Source organism: Carlito syrichta, unplaced genomic scaffold (assembly GCF_000164805.1).
Source record: "Carlito syrichta isolate Samal-C Ts95f unplaced genomic scaffold, Tarsius_syrichta-2.0.1 Scaffold302418, whole genome shotgun sequence".
Classification (NCBI taxonomy): Eukaryota; Metazoa; Chordata; class Mammalia; order Primates; family Tarsiidae; genus Carlito; species Carlito syrichta.
Genome location: NW_007246514.1, coordinates 395596 through 416459, shown reverse-complemented (window position 1 = coordinate 416459; position 20864 = coordinate 395596). Strand labels below are relative to the sequence as shown.

Sequence of the window (20864 nt, the reverse complement as noted above, 5' to 3'; positions counted from 1 at the left end):
TCTGGCTGCTCCTGTTTGTGTCTTGGAATAGGGGTCCCCGATCCGTCCGTGGCCTGTTAGGAATTGGCCGCACAGCAGGAGGTGAGCAGCGGGCGAGTGAAGCTTCATCTGTATTCCATCGCTTGCATTACCGCCTGAGCTCTGCCTTCTGTCAGGCCAGGAGAGGCATTAGATCCTCATAGGCACATGAACCCTATTGTGAACTGTGTGTGCAAGGGATCCAGGTTACTGCTCCTTCTAAGAATCGAATGCCCGATGATCCGAGGTGGAGCTGCGGCGGTGATGCTAGCGCTGGGGAGCAACTGCAAGTACAGATGAACATTAGCGGTGAGGTTGGACTGCACATCCCCCTCCCCCCGGGCCCTTGGGAAAACTCGTGTCTTCTACAAAACTGGTCCCTGATACCAAAAAGGTTGGGGACTGCTGTCTTAGAGGACAGACTCAGTTGAGGCCTGTATGGTAACTACTAAAGGTAGGACATACCAAGCTCTTATTCTCTGTGGTCCAGAATTGAAACACCATGAGCAATTAGGCAAACCAGCCCCATCCCAGGGCCTGGGGGCCAGTGGGCCAGGCAGGCTGCACAGAGCTGGACCGTGGGAGCAGGCAGGCAAGCGCTGGATGGTGCGGGGGGACCAGGGATCACCAAGTGAGGGAAGATGCCACAGCAGAAGGACACAGAGATCCATGTGTCCTGGAGCCAAGGGGAGGGGAGGGTGCCTCAGTGAGAGGAACGTGCTAGAACATTGGCAGGACGCAGTCTGGAACTCTGAAAATTCAGATGGAGATTTTTGGGTGACTACAGGAACTTTGGGGAGATTTGACCTCAGGAAAGTGGTGGTCTCGCATGGAAGTTAGAGAAGGAGAGATGCATGTAGAGAGACAGTATGTCACCACATGACCCATTGGGGCGAAGGTCGCTGCGGGGGGGGAGGTGGAAGCAGGGTGTCACCAGAGTAGGATCACAGAAGTGAGGCCTTCTTGTCTAAGCAGTGTGTGGCCCCCATGGTGGTTGGGGCCCGTGGTAAGGTTTAGGAACATGGTGTGGAGAAGACATACTCCACCCAATGTTGCGACCCAGCACCTTGACTCCCCACCCCTCAGCCCAACCATGGACCCTGCCCAGGCCTGACAGGGGGCAGGATACTGTCTACAGATAGAACTACAGATGAACTTATTTTTAAATTATGTTTCTTTTTTTTGAGCCAAGATCTCTGTTGCCCAGGCTGGGGTGCAGTGGCACACTCACAGCCACCCCAGCGTCCACCTGCCGGACTCTAGTGATCCTTCCACCTCAGCCTTCCAAGTAGCCCGAACTACAGGCACTCACTATCACACCTGGCTAATTTTTTATTTATTGTAGAGACGAGGTCTCACCAAGTTGCCTGGGCGGATCTCAAACCCGCGGTCTCGGGCAGTCCACTCATCTCGACCTTCCAAAATGCTGGGATTACAGGCTGAGCCACTGAGCCCGGCCCAGGCTGTTTTTAAATAGCCTCTGTCCTCCAGGGTAGTGGGGAGACATTTCATGGTGTCACATGATTCTTTTGAAGCCAAGGAATGTCACCGTCAGTGTCCTTTTTATCAGGAGAACAAATGCTGAGCCTAGCATGCGCCCACGGTGCACGATGTGTATGACACACACAACGTACACTAGTGCCCTGGGAGCTGGAGGCCTCTGAAAGGATCTGGGTCCGCGGCATCTCCCGGCATCCCCGTGGGCCCGTGGTGGCTGTCAGCCTTCTGAACTGGCAGCGACTGGGCCACCCTCTGCGTGTGTCTGCTTGTAGGAGCCACTGTCTGCTTCTGCCACCCACTGCCGTGTTGTCGCATCTCATGCAGCCATACCCTGCTCAGGCTTTCTGTGTTTTCACCATCATATTTGTTCCTGCATTATATAGGATGGTTCTGTGAAATCCTGCCTTCACCCCGGCTGGTGGAGACCCCAGAAGTGCCACACACCGGGCATGGAGAACATTTTAGTCATTGGACTCTGAAATGGACTTTTTTTTTTTTTGAGTCGGATCTTACTCTGTCACCCAGGCTGGAGTGCAGTGGCACACTCACAGCCACCATAGCCTCGACCTGCTGGGCTCCAGTTCCACGTAGCTGGAACGACAAACACGCTCCACCACGCCCAGCTAACTTTTTTTTCTTTTTTTTTTTCACTTATTGTAGAGACGAGGTCTCCCCAAGTTGCCCAGCCTGGTCTCAAACCTGTGGGCTCAAGGCAATCCTCTCACCTCCACCTCCCAAAGTGCTGGGATTACTGGTGTAAGCCACTGCACCCAGCTGATATTAATCTTGATCACTTGGTTAAACTGGTGTCCACCTAGAATAAAATGACTGTCTCTTCTTTTGTACTGATAAATGTCTTGGACAAGATGCCTTGAGGGTATGCAAATATCCTGTTTCTCCTCAAATTTTTTTTTTGGTTGGTGTCTCACTCTTGTCCACCCAGGCTAGAGTGCAGTGGCACACTCCCAGCCACTGCAGCCTTGATCTGCTGGGCTCAGGCGAACCTTCTGCCTCAGCCTTCCAAGTAGCTGGATCTATAGACGGGCCACCAAGCCTGGCTAACTTTATTTTATTTTTTAAATTATAGAGTCAAGGTCTTGCCGAGTTTCTCAGGCTGGTCTCGAACCCATGAGCTCAGGCAGTCCTCCTGCCTTGGCCTCCCAAAGTGCTGGAATTATAGGCGTGAACCACTTCGCCTGGCCGATATGGGTTTTCGATACTCATGGAGCTGTGCTCCGGTGGAGGCAGCCATTGAAGTGTCACATTTCTGGCTTATCGCATCCACCCCAGTGACCACCAACACACTGACTGCCGAGTCCGTGACCTTCACCGCTGGCGTATGTGTCGGTGGGCAGCTCCTCCTTCTAACGGGCTGATGTATTTTGTCTGTGCAGGGATTTTGCTTACGTAGCGAGAGACAAAGATACAAGAATTTTAAAATGTCATGTATTTCGATGTGACACGCCAGCAAAAGCCATTGCCACAAGTCTCCACGAAATCTGTTCCAAGGTAAGAGGGTTCGGGCACAGGGGGCCACCTGTACCTTTTTTCTCATGCCATGGGGTAAGGGAGGGGAAGAGAGGGGGCATCCATGCACACTGAGCTAGGGGGATCAGGCAGGGGGTGCAGCCAGCGTGGTGCGAGGATTCTTGTTGCGTGCCAGGTGTGCGCTCGGGGTGGCGCTCAGCCTGCAGAAGAGGGAACTGCAGCCCCTCCCACAGCCAGGGATACAGGTATGGATGACATGAGGGGGACCCAAAAAAAGGAATTTATGTATAAAAAATTGTGTGTCTATTCTTACATGTTCAAACTTCAGTCACCTTCAGAGTGTTCTCTGTTGAATGCAGTGTACCTATTGAGATACTTTTTCCACTGTTGAGAACAGTTTTGAACCCGTCCATGTTGATGCCTTTTAGTGCTTCTGCTGTTTTTTGTTTCACCTCTTCCACATCGGCAAATTATTTTGCTTTGAGGGCTTTTTTCATCTGGGGAAACGGAAAAAAGTCACTCGGGGCAATATCGGGTGAATAGGGAGAGTGGGGCATGGAAGTCACGACCTTTTCGGTCAAAAACTACTGACCACTCGGTGCAGTGCGGCAGGTCCGCCCATAAATCACCCATCACGCATGGGCAAATGTGTTCAAAGAATCTTGAAAAAAAAATTCACTGAAGCCAAATGCAGCCTCTCATGACAACGTTGCTAGAACAGTTACCTAGTGGGGGAAGCCTGTGCTACAAGGGGCCTGCCCTCCAAAAACTAATCCTGTTTATTTGAGTCCCCCTCGTCTATATAAGAGGTGGTGAGACCACAGGGGAGACCTGAACACCAGAGCAGGCAGATTTTCTGGGGGTGGGGCTTCCTGGTCTGAGGCTAAGCCCTGGGTAAGAGGCCTGAGGCCAGAGAACTGGGAGCCACTAGGGTATCTGGACATGCAGGCAGCGGGGGTGGCCCTCGGCATACCCCAGCCTCGTGAGGACGCACAGTGCTGGTGGGCACACTCTGCGGTCACTGTGTCATACTGGGGAGGGTCCCAGAGCCTCACTGAGAACAGTCCGGCATCGCCAGTCCAGCCTCGCTCCTTGTAGCACATGATTCCCTGTCAGAGCCCCATCCGTGGACATCTGTTGACTCCCAGAGGTGAGATGCTCCCAGAGGTGGTGGCCCGCCAGACCTCAGGGCACTGGCACAAGCTTTTTCCAGCCAGGCCTTTTGTTGCCTGAACGTGTTTAATTTGTTGACTCTAAACACGTGCTGGGTGTGGTGGCTTATGTCTGTCATCTGAGCACTTTGAGAGGCTGAGGTGGGAGGATCGTGTGAGCCCAAGAGTTCAAGACTAGCCTGGGCAACATAGCGAGACCTCGTCTCTACAAAAAAAATTTTAAGAACTAGCCAGGTGTGGTGGCGTGCACCTGTAATCCCAGCTATTTAGGGGGCTGGGGTGGAAAGATTGCCTGAGCCCAGGAGGTTGAGGCTGCAATGAGCTGCGATCATGCCACTGCACTTCATCCTGGGTGACAGAGTGAGACCCTGACCCAATACAATAGTAATAGCAAAATAGATGCAGGATTTTGTCATCACCGCTGTCGAATGTCACTCTCTGATTCAGACAGACAGCATGGCCCAGCCTTGTCCCCACGATGCCTCCTGAGCTGGCAAGACCTAGCCCAGGCCTCAGGATGGCCCAGCCTGTTGTCCGAGTGGCAGGAATGGAGCAGGTGCAAGCCATGGTGCCTGATGGAGGGATAGGCACAGGGATGGAGTGCCATCTCCATCACCATAACCAAAGAGCCTCTGCCCACTGCTCTGACCTATGTGACCAATGTGCAGGATGGGTGGTTTGTTCTGGCATTGATGGGTCAGGGCATGGCGGTGCCACTTACAGCGTTTCCATGTGCCCTGTGGGTCTCATCTCTCATTCATGCAAAAGATGCCACTGGACGCCTCCAGGTACCAAGCACTGTCCCGGGCACTGGGGAAGCATGACCAGCCCCTGGGGAGCTGGTGTTCCAAGCAGGCATGTCCAACCCAGGCCCAGGGCAGCTAGTCATGCGGCCCCACAAGATCCTTTAACATCCTGTGTTTCCAGCATTTATTTTTTCCATGACCCTATGCGTGGCTCCATTTCTAAAGTTCACAATCACGCCTTATTTATGACATCACTTTTTGGCAGCGCATACATTTGTGAACAGCTGTTTTCAATGATGAAACACAGGAAGAGCAAAATGCAAACAGACATTTCTGACGAGCACCTTGAGAACTCACCGAGAATTGCAACCATGTCTATCAAACCAGACATGGATAGATTAGTTTTGCAAAATCAAGACCAAATTTCCCACTAGTTTTATATTATTCTCGTTTTTCTAAACTTTATAGTAAAAAATATTTAAAAATGAAAGAAATCTTATTATGTATTTACACTGATGATACTACGTAATTCATGTCAGCCCCAAACAAGTCCTCTTTACCTGAGGAGGCCCAGGGAAGCCAAGAGACTGGGCACCCTCAGGCCCTCGGAGCACGGCTGGCACAGAGTGTACAGGAAATACTCTCACCTGCGGCCCCGGTCACAGACCCAGAGGGAGGCAGTGTGCAGGTCAGTGGAGGTGACTTACTCCATGCAGAACGGAGGCATGAGTTACTTTTGGGGTCACTGCAGGATGGGCTTCTTTCAGCCCCAACCCAGGTGGAAAACAGGCGTGCAAAGTGATGACTCTTGAGAAAAGCAGGTGCCAGCATCCCTTAATGAAGGGAGGTGGTGGGAACAACTTGAGAACGACAGCGACCATCACGGGGGGGACACAGCCCGGGCCATGCACTGGCAGGGCCTGTCAGTACGTGACACGCTCACTCGCGTGATCCTCAGAGATGTCCTCTGACATAAACACTTCCATCCCGTGTGCCGTCAGGGGCATGAGATGGGAGGTCAGACAACTTAGTCACATGACCAGATGTGGCAGAGATGCCCTTGAACCCCTGTGCTCTGTCTCCAAAGCCCGACAGGAATATCTGAAAATCGGCATCTGGGGGCACTGGCGACATCATGGCCTTGTTTTCCGGTGACTTCCGTGGGCCAGCAGGGACTTGCATAACCAGGGGTGTGTGTTCAGGTTGTCTTTAGGAGAGGTGGGAACCTGGTGAACGAAACAAGTACATTCCAAACAGTCAGAACATGGTGGCTGTGAGGAATGAGTGAAATTCTCAATCGTACAGGCCAGGCATGGTGGCTCACCACTGTAATCCCAGCATTTGGGGAGACTGAGGCAAGAGAATTGCGTGAATCCACAGGTTCGAGACCAGCCTGGGCAACATGGTGAGACTTTGTCTCTATAATAAATAAATTTTAAAAAATTATCCAGGTGTGGTGGCGCATGCCTGTAATTCCAGCTACTTGGAGGGCTGAGGCAGGATTGCTTGGGCCCAGCAGGTCGAGGCTGAGTTGGCCGTAGCATACCACTGCACTCCAGCCTGGGTGACAGAGTGAGATTCTGACTAAAAAAAAATATATATTAGCTGGGTAGGGTGGCTGGGTGTGCCTGCAGTCCCAGCTACTTGGGAGGCTAAGGCGGGAGGATTGCCTGAACCCAGGAGGTCATGGCTGTGGTGAGCTGTGATCATGCCACTGCACTCCAGCCTGGGTGACAGAGTGAGACGCCAACTAAAAAAAAAAAAAAGTTCTGCAATACATGTAACCTTGAGATGGGCTGGGACACCAGGTAGCAGCTCAAGTTGGTTTCACCAGAAGTGAAGCCAACCCAGACATGGCAGCCAGTGTGGCCGACAGCTTGGGACTCATGACTCGTAACCATAACCCAAGCTGCATTCTCTCTTCCTTAGATTATGGCGGAACGGAAGAATGCCAAAGCCCTGGCCTGTAGCTCCTTACAGGACAGAGCCAACGTGAACCTCGACGTTCCTCTTCAAGGTAGGCGGGCTGTGTCCTTCGCCATCGTGGCACCGTCCGTCCGTCCTCATCAGGGCTGGAGCATGCCGCGTGGACCCCTGGTGTCTCTGATCTCCTCAAAAAGCACACTCAATGCAGCCGACATGGGCTGATCATGTTCTCTAGGTCCTGTGGTCGCACAAGTTGGATTTTGGGGTTAGGCACAACAGGGCCAGGGTGAGTTTTGTTGTTACTGGACAGGGTGAAAGAATATTCTCTCTAGCAGCTTTGGCTGGGTGTGGCGGCTCACGCCTGTAATCCCAGCGCTTTGGGAGGCTGAGGGAGGAGTATTGCTTAAGCCAAGGAGTTCGAGACCAGCAGCAAGACCCTATCTCTATAAAAAATGAGTCAAGCGTGGTGGTGTACTCCTGTATTCCCGGCTACTCAAGTGAGAGGATTACTGGAGCCCAGGAGTTCTAGGCTGTGGTAAGCTGTAATCATGCCACTGCACTTCAGCCTGAGCAGCAAAGTAAAGCCCTGTCGCAAAATTTAAAAATAAAAAAAATTGTAAGTCATGTTCAACCCGGCATAAGGATCCCAGCTAGTTTACAGATATGTGGGTTGATCTTGGAGGGGTTCGTTAGTTGTTTTTCCTGTGTTTCTGACATTTTCTCCAGCATCGACCATGCCTAATAGGTAGGACATGGCCAGGCACAGTGGCGCATGCCTGTAATCCCAGCACTTTGGGAAGCCAAAGAAGGAGAATTACCTGAGCCCAGGAGTTCAAGACCCACCTGGGCAACTTAGCAAAACCACCTCATCTCCATAAAAAATGAAAAAAATTAGCCAGGAGTGGCGACATGTGCCTGTAATCCTAGCTACTCAAGGGGCTGAAACAGGAGGATCGCCTGAGCCTAGGAGGTCAAGGCTGTGGCAAGCCATGATCGTGCCCCAACACTCCAGCCTGGGTGACAGAGGGCGATTCCCCCTCAAAAACATACAAGAAACTCTGCTACTTAACGCACATCGAAGAGACTGGTGCAGCCTCACCCCATGGGTTCCATGTCTTGCTTTCACACGCTCCCCACCTTGAAAGGGAAGCAGGGTGGGATTTTGACCCATGGGTCCCGAGGTCTGGAGTCAGAGTTGCTGCTCTTACAGTTGCCACACTGACACCCGGAAACAGACACGATGGCCCTGAGGTGTTTGAGCAGTTCCAAGCCTTCCGGAGGTCTGAGCTGTGGCTAGGTTCACGTGTGTGTTGAAACCACTGAGAACGATGTGCTGTTTTGTTTCCTACAGTAGACTTTCCAACACCAAAGACGGAGCTGGTCCAGAGGTTCCACGTGCAGTACTTGGGCATGTTGCCTGTGGACAGGCCTGTCGGTATGTGAGACGCGTCCTGTCTTCCCATGGGGCAGGTGTCCGGGAGCTCGTGGGAGGACGAGATCCACTGTTTCTCTTGTCTTTCCCCCGCTGTTGAGTCGCCTCCACACTGTCACCAGCCCGAGAACATGAGCTGCCCTGATCCAAAGAGCCACGGAGGGCTAGGAGCCATGTCTCACGCCTGTAATCCTAGCACTTTGGGAGGCTGAGGCAGAGACGGCTTGAGCCCATGAGTTCAAGACCAACCTAGGCAACATAGCAAGCCCTTGCCGCAACAAAATAGTAGCCAGGCATGGTGGTATATACCTGAAGTCCCAGCTACTCGGAAGGCTAAGGTGGGAGGGTTGCCTGAGCCCAGGAGGTCAAGGCTGCAGTGAGCCATGATTGTGCCCCTGCCCTCCAGCCTGGGGGACAGAGGGAAACCCTGACTCAAAAAAAGAAAGGCTGGGCACAGTGGCTCGCGCCTATAATCCCAGCACTTTGGGAGACTGAGGGGAGAGGAGTGCCTGAGCCAAGGAGTTCAAGACCAGCCTGGGCAACTTGGTGAGACCTCATGTCTACAAAAAAATAAAAAAAACCAGGTGTGGTGGCGCACACCTGTAGTTCTAGCTACTTGGAAGGCTGAAGCGGAAGGATCGCCTGAGCCCAGCAGGTTGAGGCTGCAGTGGCTGTGAGTGTGCCACTGCACTCCAGCCTGGGCGACAGAGTGTAACTCCCACTCAAAAAAAAAAGCCATAGAGGACCGGCCAAGCTGCTTGGGCATGTGACCCCCCAGACTGTAGGAACTTTAACAAGATTCTTGTTTACCTGCTAGCCCAGAGGTGTGCAGTGCTCTACAGTTCTCCAAGATCCTCCTGCTTGAGCCAGGACACCTGCTTCATTTCTTTGTCAGCCGGAAGGGTGAGAGAAGGTGCTGAGGGATCCCTCACTCACACCTTCCTCTTAAAGTGTGACCCAGAATGCTGGGACCCACGAGAGGGCAGCTGTACCCTTGCAGCAGAGCTCAGGTGCTTGGCTGCGCTGGGCTGAGAGGAGCCTGGGAGGTGCCACCTTCACCTGGGCTGGCAAAGGCTCTGGAGACGTCAGATCCCTGTGCATGGCTGCAGGGTGGGACGTGGAGCAGCTGCCTTGGAAAACAGCCTGGCATTGCTACAGGAAGAGAAGCGTGTACCCTCAACCCCACAATTCTGCCCCAGGCATGTCTCTAAGAGAAATGGCAGCATCTCTACACAGAAACATGCACACACATGTTCACAGCAGAGTTGTCCCCGATAGTCAAAGGGTGGAGACAACCCCAGTGTCCATCCATGGATTGTGATACTTTCATACAAGGGATTGTATTTGGCAATATAAGGAGTGAGGCACTGAAACACAGACCTTGAAAACATTATGCCCTGTGACAGAAGCCAGTCCCAAAAGACCGCATCCTGATGGCTCCTGGTACATGAAATGTCCCGAGCAGGAAAGCCTCTGCCTGGTGCCAGGGGCTGGGGACATGGAGGTGACTCCTGCCACACACGGGGCTTCTCTCTGGGGTGCTGAACACATCCTAACATGATGGTGGTGGTACTAGAAAGCACTGGGTCGTACACTTTCCATGAGCGAATTGTGTGTGAATTACAGCTCATCAATTTGTCACTCCTGCCCCTTGCTGCCCCCCCGAAGCCTGTGGGGACATCCAGCAGAAGGGCCCCCCTGAGTGGCACCACCTGGTCGCTTAAAGGTGCCGCTGGGGGGAGATGGAGAAGGAGAGGGGAGAGAAAGCTAGAGTTGAGGGAGTGAAAGTTTGAGAGAGGGGAGGGAGGGAGGGAGGGAATGGGGGGGAAGAGGGAGGGAGAGGGCGAGAGGTGGAGGGGAAAGACAAAGCGAGCCGGAAAGACTGCTAGAGATTGAGGAAGCAGAGAGAGGTGGGGTAAGGACAGGGAGGGAGGGAGGCCCTGTGCAGAAGTGGAGGGGAGGCCAGGAGCCCGGAGAGAGAGGGCCAGAGATGGAGAGAGGAGGAAGCCAGAGGCTGCTCGATTGAGAGGTGGGGGCGGAGACAGGAAGGGAGGGAAAGAGAAAGGGAGGGAATGGGGGAGAGAAATTCAGAGAGAGAAACAGCTAGAGATTGAGAGAGAGGTCGGGGAGGGAGGAAGGGGGGATGGAGGAGGGGAGAGTAGAGAGAAGCGGAAACTGAAGCCGTGGTGTGGTGACACCGGGCGCACCATGGTCCCTGGAGGTCCTCAGAGCTTCTTTCTGCTGGAAAGCTGGCGTTTCTTTTCTTTCGGACAAACATGAGAATGGAGTGCCTTGCCTTCAGGGACTCCAGAAACAAGATTGGTCTTGGGGTGGCTGTGCTGGGGACTTGGGCCCACACTCGCGTGTGACACGGGCTTTAGGCCTTCCTCAATCATCCTCTCTGTCCCTAGGAATGGACACCCTGAACAGTGCCATAGAGAGTCTGATGGCCTCATCCAGCCAGAAGGATTGGCCGTCGGTGAACATGAATGTGGCTGACGCCACTGTGACCGTCATCAGTGAGAAGGTGAGGTGAATTCGCCAGTGGCGTTGACCTGTCCGGATCCCAGTGAGGTTTGGGACACACCATCTTCTGGGAACCTTAGAAACATAGCCAAGGCTTGACCCCTTGGGAGTGGTGCTTAACACCGCCTATATTTTTTAAGAAAAACACTGGCCAGGCTCAGTGGCTTAGCCTGTAATCCTAGCGCTTTGGGAGGCCTAGGTGAGTGGATTGCCTGAGCCCGCGGGTTCGAGACCCACCTGGGCAACTTGGCGAGATCTCATCTCTACAATAAATCAAAAACTAGCTGGGTGTGGCAGCATGCACCTGTAGTTCTGGCCACCTGGAAGGCTGAGGCGAAATGATTGCCATCCCAGCAGGTCGAGGCTGCGGTGGCCGGGAACATGTCATTGCACTCCAGTCTGGGTGACTGAGTGAGACTCCAACTTAAAAAGAAAAAAAGAAAATATTCTGCCCATTGTCTGGGTCCAAATCCATGCGTTCCTCTGCCTTTCTCTGGACCCAGAAGCTTCTGTGCTGTTGCCCTGGGTCTCCCTCCTCTGCCCCAGAGAATAAGCCTGTTTGCTGCAGGAGACTGGGACACTAGCCTCAGCCTATGGGTGGGGCCACTTGGGGGGCCATGTTGCCTGGGCCGTTGTCTGGGGTGGGCACAGAAAACGCTTCTGGAAGGAAAAGTCCTGTGCTTTGTTTGGTCAGTAGTAGAAGGGGCCATGTTACCCTTACCCAAGTGATCCTGGTTTTGTGGCCAAGGAAACTGGGGGCACAGAGAGGTCACCCCATCACACAGTTGGAAGGAGCGGGGTCAGGATTCGAATCCAGGCAGTCTGGCTCCTGACCCTTTGCCGCCTTGATGTGAAGCACCCATCATAGAAAGACCCCACATCCTAGGCCTGCTTCCGCTGCGGATCACCCTCGAGCACAGTTTACCCTAAGAAGAGAAGCAGGGTGCTCACTGCCCAGTCCCTACTGCCCATGCTGGGCGCAGTTCTTCAAGCATGCCATGCTCTTTCCGCCACCCCCTTGCCTACCAGCCCTTAACCCGATCTCAACTCCACATCTTTTCTCCCAAGAAAACCTCCCACCCTCCCAGACGGGCACAGCTGGCGGGTCACACACTCCATGGTGCCCAAGCGAGTGCTGAGTAAGTCCCGATGGGAATGACCCAAGATCCCCCATTCTGGGAGTATTTATTCACTCAGAAATTGCATATGGCTGCTGCAAAGGATGCGGTGTTCGTAACCACAAGGAGGAAGCCGAACGATCCTCTCCACTGCCCCATATGGGAACCACATGCCAGTGGTTTGCAAAAAAGAAAAAAAAAAGATGAGATGATGACTTTGTGTTGGTTTGGCGACTTGGTGTTTTACGTAGTTTTAGATTAGCCGTGCTTTTAGTGCAGGTAAAGATTTGTGATGCTTTTCTTGGTGCTAGGGGTTCCCTTGAGCAACTGAGCTGTGAGCCCCAGATGTCCCAAATCGGGCGGGATATAAGAAGTGTGTGTGGGCTGGGTATGGTGGCTTATACCTATAATCCCAGCACTTTGGGAGGCTGAGGTGAGAGGGTTACCTGAGCCCACGGGTTCAAGACCAGCCTGGGCAGCTTGGCGAGACCTCATCTCTATAATAAATCAAAAAATCAGCCGGGCGTGGTAGCACATGCCTGTAATTCGGCTACTCGGAAGACTGAGGCGGAAGGATCGCCAGAGCCCAGCAGGTCGAGGCTGCGGTGGCTGGGAGCAGCCACTGCCCTCCAGTCTGGGCGACAGAGTGAGACTCCCACTCAAAAAACAAGTGTGCATGACATTGTTCCTCCTGCAGCAAGCTCAGACCCATGGGCTGAGAGGCAGAGAGGACACACAGCACACCCCACGACAGCAGGGTAGCTAAGAGCAAGGAGGCACTTCAGATGGGGGGCGGCCTCTCCAGCCACAGGCGAGGCTCTTTGCCCTTCTAGGGAGACGCACGTCCTTTCTGGACTTGGTCTGGCCAAAGTCTTCAGTGTCAGGTCCCACATGCTGACCCAGAGCCTGAGGGTGTGGTGGCCTGACTCTGTGCTGACCGCTGTTTCTTGCAGGACGAGGAGGAAGTCTTAGTGGAGTGCCGCGTGCGGTTCCTGTCCTTCATGGGCGTCGGGAAGGACGCCCACACATTTGCCTTCATCATGGACACGGGGAGCCAGCGCTTTGAGTGCCACGTGTTCTGGTGCGAGCCCAACGCCGGGAACGTGTCGGAGGCCGTCCAGGCCGCCTGCATGGTGAGTGGCCCCGGCGGCGAGTCTGTGGCCTCCCATCTCCACCACTCCAGAGGCCACGTATTCCAGCAGGGTTACTCGCTGGGAAAGCCTAAACACCAAGGTCATGCGTCTAACTTGATCCCACCCTCATTCCCGGGGTCGGCGTCCTCTATGACAAGTGGAGCACATCTCAGAAGGCCAGGACTCCTGAGGCCGGACGGCGGCTTCGGCATCACTGAAAAGTGTGTTCTCAGAGCCGCAGATCTGAGGCTGGAGAGACCTGATCCCAAATTAGTTTGTCTGTGACTGGGAAATGGTTGTGCATGAATGGATTGGTACCTCTAGAATTCAGCTCAGTGCTTCTGAAACAAAAATATGTAAGAGAAATCATGTATATTTTTATTTCACATAGTTTAAGTGCCTGGTTCTTAGATACTTTGTATCTGTGATCTCAGTTACTGAGGGCCAGCCCCCGCAGAGAGATTTAGGGGGTCCCTTGGAAGGTGTGGCAGCATTGGTGCTTATTCTGGAGAGATAAAGAGAAAGAAAGAGAAGAGGGGAGAAAGAAAGAGACTGGACTCCTGCTCAAGTGACCAGAAGCCGTTTAATGGGTGTAATCTCAGGGCTTTTATCCCCAAACTCCACAAAGTTATCATCATGGGAATTCCTGCTGCTATGGTTACACAAAAGGTAGCATGTGCCTTTCACATGAACAGGTCCAGGTGCATACAGGACACCCCCCACTCTCAAGCAGATGTGTTTTTCAAACATGAAGAAAAACATGAAGTTCTTATCCAGTTTCTATGTACCCTTAATTGTTTATAGCTACATCACATCTTTCAATACTTACACCTAAAACCAACATAATGATATATTGCCTTTTACCATTCTATGCTAATTCAAACTGGTTTCTATAAAACAATTGGTGCTATGGTTACTCTCTCCTAGCACTAACCAGCCTAATACAAACTTCACTGACCCCCCTAAATCAAACTGAACTAACTGCACTTCTATAATAAAATGGTTACTTAATTTTTCTTAATCTATACAAACTATTTTCTAAAACCTTATATCTGTAAATTTCTAAAGGTCACATCAAGAGAACCTGTGACCTATACTAAGGCTCCTCAATGTGACTCAAAGCCAAACTTAAATTGTGATCAAGCAAAAGACCATAAGCCATGGGGAATGGGAATATATAAATAGACTCCTAGGTTAGCTGTGTACGTTCTGGTCTCAGAGTTTTCTGTTAGAGCCAGCTGGAGCTTTTCTTGGTAGTTTGTGCCAAATGGAAAAGGAGGGAGGGAATGGGTCAACAGCTCCCGAACACATCCTAGTGGTCTCGGGGTCAATAGCCCTTCCTGATCCCTAATGCTCAGTGGGCCTCCGAGGCCGGCTCCCAACACTCAGTCTTAGGAGGCCTGTTAGGAAGTTGTTAGTTCTGTAGACTCAAGAAGTTAAGAGGCGGGCTCCAGGACAGAGTTGGTGACAGCCTGGATTTAACTCCAAGTCTGCCAGGCGACAAAGCCAGGGCTCTTTTGACCACACATATGATTTGAAACAAATAAGAATACCTTGTCATTCATTCTCTGTATATCCTGTGGTCGGTCCCCTGGTACACCAGGCACTGGAAAAGTTCCCATAAAAACGAGGGAAGGGAGACTGGGCATGGTGGTTCATGCCTGTAATCCCAGCATTTTGGGAGGCTGAGGCAGGAGGATTGCTTGAGCCCAGAAGTTTGAGACCAGTCTGGGTAGCATAGCAAGACCTCGTCTCTACAAAAAAATCAAAAAAAAATTTAAAAAACAATTAGCTAGGCATGGTGGTGTACACCTGTAGTCCCAGCTACTCAGGAGGCTAAGGAAGGAGGTTTACCTGAGCCCTGGAGGACAAGGCCACAGTGAGGAAATCACACCACTGCCCTTCATCCTGGGTACAGAGTGATACCAAAGAGCCAGAGTGACAGGGTGAGGCCCTGACTCAAAGAAGGGGGAAGCGTATGAACACAGACAACAAAGCCTGAGGGCGGGGTATATCCCACAATAGCTGGTGGGGGAGCTGGAGGCCCATGGAGGGAGGCGGAATCCGTCCATGTCACGAGCAGACCACCGTGCCATGCCAAGGCTTGGTTCCCTTCAGCCGAGATTGGTGAGCAGGGGATGAATTAATCCTGTCCGGGTTGAAGACAGTGCCCAGCAGCCAGAGAAGCCAAGTGGGGACAGGCTGGGGGACAGAGCTGAGGCCAAGAGATCCCCTAGAAGGCCAGGTACCTGGCCTGGAGGGAAGGGAGGACGAGTGTCCCTGCCAGAGCAGGCATAGGGGCCTGGAGAGCACAGAGGCCTGCCCAGCTGTGGGAGGAGGCCCACAGCCGGCCTCCAAAGCCCCCAGGCCCCATGGGCGGGACTCTGGGGAGCTCAGCACAATGGAATACAACCACTGGTTATGGTTATGGAGCTCAGCGACACAGGCCAGACATCTGTGACAGCATATTGACAGTGCTGTCAATAAAAGCGCGAGGCTGTGCTGGGCTGAGGAGTGATGGGAGGAAACAGGAGGGGAGACCCTGAGAACAGGCAGGTACAGAGTCTGCCAGGGAGGAGACACCCAGAAGGGCCGCCGTGAGAGTGTGCTTGCTTGCTTGTTTCCGGACAGGGGAGACCGGCACGGGTTTCGTTGTTGCTGTTGTTGTTGTAGAGATGGGATCTTGCTGTGTTGTCCAGGCTGGTCTTGAACTGCTGGGCTCCAGCGATCCTCTCACCTCAGCCTCCCAAGTAGCTGGAATTATAGGCATGAGCCACCACCAAGCCCTGCTAGTTGGGTTTTTTTTTTTAACCTGTACATTTGACATCACACATATAGTTGCAGCAGGGTCTTACAGAGAACAGTGGCAGATGGAGAGCTGAGGTGGGACTCGACCTCCTAATTGGTTGGAGAGGGCTTTTACTTCGTGACAGACCAGAGGGTGCTAAGAGCCAAGAATAGGTGGCGTTTAGGGAAGGAAAGTTGAGGGGGGCGTGCCTTCCCTCCCTTCCTGTACAGGGCATTGTTAGGTAAAGAATGAGAGAAGCGAGCACTGTAATCCTAGCTACTTGAGAGGCTGAGGTGGGAGGATGGCTTGAGCCCAGGAGTTTGAGTCCAGCCTGGACAACATTGCGAGACCCCATCTCTTGAAAAAAGAAAAGGACGAGGTGGGAGGGCAGACGGCAGAGGTAGAGACTGGGAAGAGAGCCAGGTGACTTCTGTCCTTTGAAATGGAACAGGAAGGGAAGGTCTGGCGTCCTGCACTCACCACGGTCCTCTGGGAGAGGTCTGACGTCCCTAGACACCCTGGACAGGAAGGAGGAGGGAGGGGGGAAGTCGGGGAGACCCACTGAGCAGGCGCTGGCATTCAGGGGGGTGAAGGAACCCGAGAGGAACTGGAAAATGGAAGGGTTCAATCATGTGCTAACAGGGGACCCCTGGGCATTTGATGAACTGGATTCAGATTGTAGCAAACAGCTTGGTCTTGCGATTGGTGGCATTCCCCCTTAATCACACATTTAAGTGATAATGACAGATAGTGAGCTTTATCACTTCTGATTCCTGGACTCACTGCCCTTGGAAACAATTTTCACTCATTTGCTCCCTTTCTTTTTTTTTTTTTTTTTGAGTCAGGGTCTTACTCTGTCACCCAGGCTAGAGCAGTGGGTCTCGACCTCTTGTGCTCAGGTGATCCTCCCACCTCAGTCGCCCTCGTAGCTGGAATTACAGGCACACACCACCACACCCAGCTAATTTTCTGGCTTTTATAGAGATGGGGGGGTCTCACCATGTTGCCCAGGCTGGTCTCGAACTCCTGGCCTCGAGCAATCATCCCGCCTCAGCCTCCCAGATCACTAGGATGACAGGCATGCGCCACCACACCTGGCCTTGATGCTTCTTAGAGAGAGATCAGCCTGTACTGACCTGGACCAGAGAGCCTGTTAATACTTAAGCTGGTTTTTAAAAGTCAGCCACGAATTACAGTCGTCCTCCCTGGGGGTACACAGGGAATCGGTTCCAAGAACCTGAGGACACCGATGTAATCTACATGTACTTGGGTCCTGCAGCTGGCCCCAGATGTCCATGGAGAACCAGTCAGCCCTCCATGTGGGCGAGTTTCCCGTCCTGCAAGTCCTGTGATGGGTGGGCCTGTGCAGTCCAGACCCGTGTCACCAGGGTCAACCAGATTTTAAAATGCTTGGATTAGGAAAAGCATTTGAGCGTTTTTATCTAATTTTGCAAAATTATCTTCCCATGAACACAAAAGCAGATGGACTGTGTTGTGTTTCTGAAATGCAGAAGTCGTCCACAGTGACAGTGCTAATGGATTTTTAAAACTTGATCCATTGGGATTTAGACTTGTATAGAAATCGTGTCCTGAAATTGTCATTATTATTATTATTATTACTATTATTTTTGAGTCAGGTCTCATTCTGTTGCCCAGGCTGGGGTGCAGTGGCACAATCATAGAATCACTGTAGCCTCGAACTCCTGGGTTCAAGCATTCTCCTGCTTCAGCCTCCTAAGTAGCTGTGTCTACGAATATGCGCTACAATGCCTAGTTTTTAATTTATGTTTTGTAGAGACAAGGTCTTGCTATGTTGCCCAGGATTAATGATCTTTTAGGAGAATTTTTAAACACATTAAGGAAAAAAAACGGATATATGTTTAGGAGCTAGGTCATGAACTTTTCGGGGTCAATGTATTGGTGATGACCTAAAGTCATATTAGGCCAGGCACAGTGACTCAGGCCTGTCATCCCAGAACTTCGGGAGACCAAGGCAGAAGTTACTTGAGCCCAGGAGTTTGAGACCAGCCTGGGCCACATAGAGAGACTTCATCACTACAAAAAAAATCAAAAAAGGCGTGGTGATACACACCTGTAGTCCCAGCTACTCAGGAGGCTGAGGTGCAAGGATCATCTGAGCCCAGGAGGTGAGGCTAGGGTGAGCTGTGATTGTGCCACTGTACTCCAGCGACAGAGTGAGACCCCCAACAAAAAACAAAAATAGACTGGGTGTGGTGGCTCACACCTGTAATCCCAGCACTTTTGGAGGCAGAGGCGGGAAGATTGCGTGAGCCCAGGGGTTCAAGACTAGCCTGGGCAACTTGGCAAGACCTCGTCTCTACAAAAAAGTCAAAAATGTAACCAAGCATGGTGGGGCATGCCTGTAGTCCCAACCACTCAGGAGGCTGAGACGGAAGGATCACCTGAGCCCAGGAAGTCAGGCTGCCGTGAGCTGCGATCCTGCCACTGCACTTCCAGCCCGGGCAACAGAGTGAGACTCCAACCCAAAAAACCCCAAAAAACTTTTGAAAGTAAAAATAAAGTCCTATGAAAGAAGAAACAGCCCATGAGCCCCTGTCTAAGACCCATCTGGTTTTGTTTCAGCTGCGATATCAGAAGTGCTTGGTGGCCAGGCCGCCTTCCCAGAAGGCCCGACCGCCTCCACCGTCCGCGGACTCGGTGACCAGGAGGGTCACAACCAATGTGAAACGGGGGGTCTTCTCCCTCATTGACACTTTGAAACAGAAGCGCCCCGTCACGGAAACGCCCTAGCTGCGTGTGTCGCCGGACTGTGTGCCGTGTACCTGAAGATGGAGTCGCCCCGCCGACCGTGACGAGCTGGCCCAACCCTCCACCCCGCCGCCACCGCTTCATCTGCAGAGACCTGACCTTCGCCGCACCGTGCTAGACACGCATGCTCTCCCATCTGCCGCCGCCGTGTGCTACAAAAGAAGCATGAATCGTTGTTGTTGCTGTAAGTCACATCCCGAGCAGTGGAAGGCCATCTTCTTACTGTAAATATTGTGACTGTGACTCCGATGTGCGCACACGTGCGCGCGCGCGCACACACACACACACACACACACACACACACACACACACAAGATGTGGCCACAACCCTCCCTGGTGAACCGACACTGCATCCCTGGAGCGAGCCATGCCTGTGTGAGGCTCACTGTCCGCCTGGCTGTATCTGTCCCGAGTCCCACGGGCCTCTACCCCATGTTCCCCATTGGAGCAGACACCATGGAGTCACCGTAAAGAGAGGATGGCGTGTTGGGGTTTTTGTTTTTCCTGGCTTCGAGCCTGTTGGTTGACAGAATTGGCTGCTGGTGCCAGTGGCAGCACCGGCCTGTGGCCTCCTGTGACCCCCGTGCCCTGACACACGGGCACTGGGTCATGTCCGTGGCTGTTTGTGGGATGATGGGAAAAAGCGAAACTTTAAAATGGATGAACAACCGCATTTGAGGAATTAAAATGGAACAAAAAACCTTTCTTTTCCACAGGTTTTCCAACCAATTGTTTTAAAAAGAGACTCCTAGTGCATTTCGGGGGGACCTGAGTCAGATTTCTGCCTTACACTCTACCTGGCAGCTAGGGAGTCCACACGGCCGTTCTCTGAATCTCCCTGTCACCCTTCCTCCCTGCTTTGGTGATCAGCCGACGTGCAACTTAGCGTCGAGGATTTGCCGTTCCTGTCCCACCCGGCACAGCCGTGTCAGCCGCCCCCCACATTTCTCTCCCTTCTAGTCCCCAGGCTGGAGGTGAGCGTCCTGCTGGAACTCTGCGCCTGGCTGGTCTCACCCTGATGCTTTCTATTCGGATGGCTGTGTGTCCGCCACGTGCTGTCGTGGCAACCCATCACATCCGGTGGAACCTTTCTTGAACTGATGTATCTGATATTTGAGTTGGTTGGACTCAGCTAGTTATATTTCAAAATGTATATTTTTTTTCCATTTTTCTTCCAGGAGTGAACATTTTCCTATCAGAGCAAAATTATACATAGGAACACTGGACTATTGAATGCACTTCCCAGAAATCACATTTTCCTGCTTCTGTTTAAGCAGATGGGGAACCGAGCTTAAAGACATAAAACATTTAGACTCTTGTTGACATTGTTGTTTTCAAAGGACGTTGCCAAGGCAACCGGTCTCAGTGTTGGTCTTGTTTCTTCTTTAGTGTCAGAATTAACACTGGCAACATCCGGCTTCAAGGTCTGTCGCTACCCTGCCGTGTCCTTGTCCGAATGGTTTCCACATTCTCACCACATCGGAGCCTTATGATATAGAGAAGGCGCTGGGCACGCTTGAGAAATGAGGGTATGAAGGACCAGGGGGCCTGAGAGGGCACCCGGGTCAGGGAGGGACGTGGGGACGTGCATCAGGGTTTCTCACCCTGCCAAGGCATCCTTAAACCTCCACCCTGGCGCAGCCCAGGACCGTCTCCCTATAGCCTCCACCGCGCTGCCAGGGACAGGAGGCCACACTCTGTACAGCCTGGGCTGCTGGAATTTCAGAGACGACTCCGCCTGTGGAAGGTTCCCTCGACTCGCAGCACTTGGCCGCCAGGGGACACCGTGGGTGACTCGGTGGCCATCTCGGAATCCACGGGTGGGGGGCACGGGCAGGGCTGGCTTGCCGGCACCTCGTGTTGGGACAGAAGTGATCCTGCCTTACGAACGCATTCGACTTCCTTCCTACTTCCGTGCTCGTTGTCTGAAGGGACCGCCGCCATCGCCAGAAATGACAGCCTCCGGGGAGTCCCTCGGTGCCCTGGGCAAAGCTGTTCCGAACTCGGCATCGCTGACCTTCCGTCCTGCTTTCCGTACAGCTGAACTTCCAAATCCTAAACTGGTCATCCACTTTGATACTGGGAACCTCTACCAGACCCCGCTCAGTCTGTGAGGCCTACATCTGTTCGTTTTCAGGATCAAGAGTACTGAGCTAGCTTTAAGTAGCAAACTGACTTATATATGCAATTCTAGGGCGCATTAAGGTGAATGATAGCCTTGACACAT

The 20864-nt window shown here is 52.6% G+C and overlaps 1 protein-coding gene across 3 annotated transcripts in view; it reads left to right on the top strand.

The window, feature by feature from the left end:
* Nucleotides 1-18825, top strand: part of LOC103258944 (amyloid beta A4 precursor protein-binding family B member 2) — a 126443-nt gene extending 107618 nt beyond the window's left edge. For 2 of the 3 annotated variants that reach the window (XM_021711629.1, XM_008056617.2), the window contains exons 7-12: nucleotides 2913-3027; nucleotides 6854-6941; nucleotides 8202-8285; nucleotides 10694-10809; nucleotides 12880-13059; nucleotides 18452-18825. In XM_021711629.1, the coding sequence (XP_021567304.1) occupies nucleotides 2913-3027; nucleotides 6854-6941; nucleotides 8202-8285; nucleotides 10694-10809; nucleotides 12880-13059; nucleotides 18452-18619 (751 nt within the window). In that variant the 3' untranslated portion in view covers nucleotides 18620-18825. The remainder of the gene's footprint in view (nucleotides 1-2912; nucleotides 3028-6853; nucleotides 6942-8201; nucleotides 8286-10693; nucleotides 10810-12879; nucleotides 13060-18451) is intronic. The other variant, XM_021711630.1, reaches the window with a different exon arrangement.
* The last annotated feature ends 2039 nt before the right edge of the window (nucleotides 18826-20864 follow it).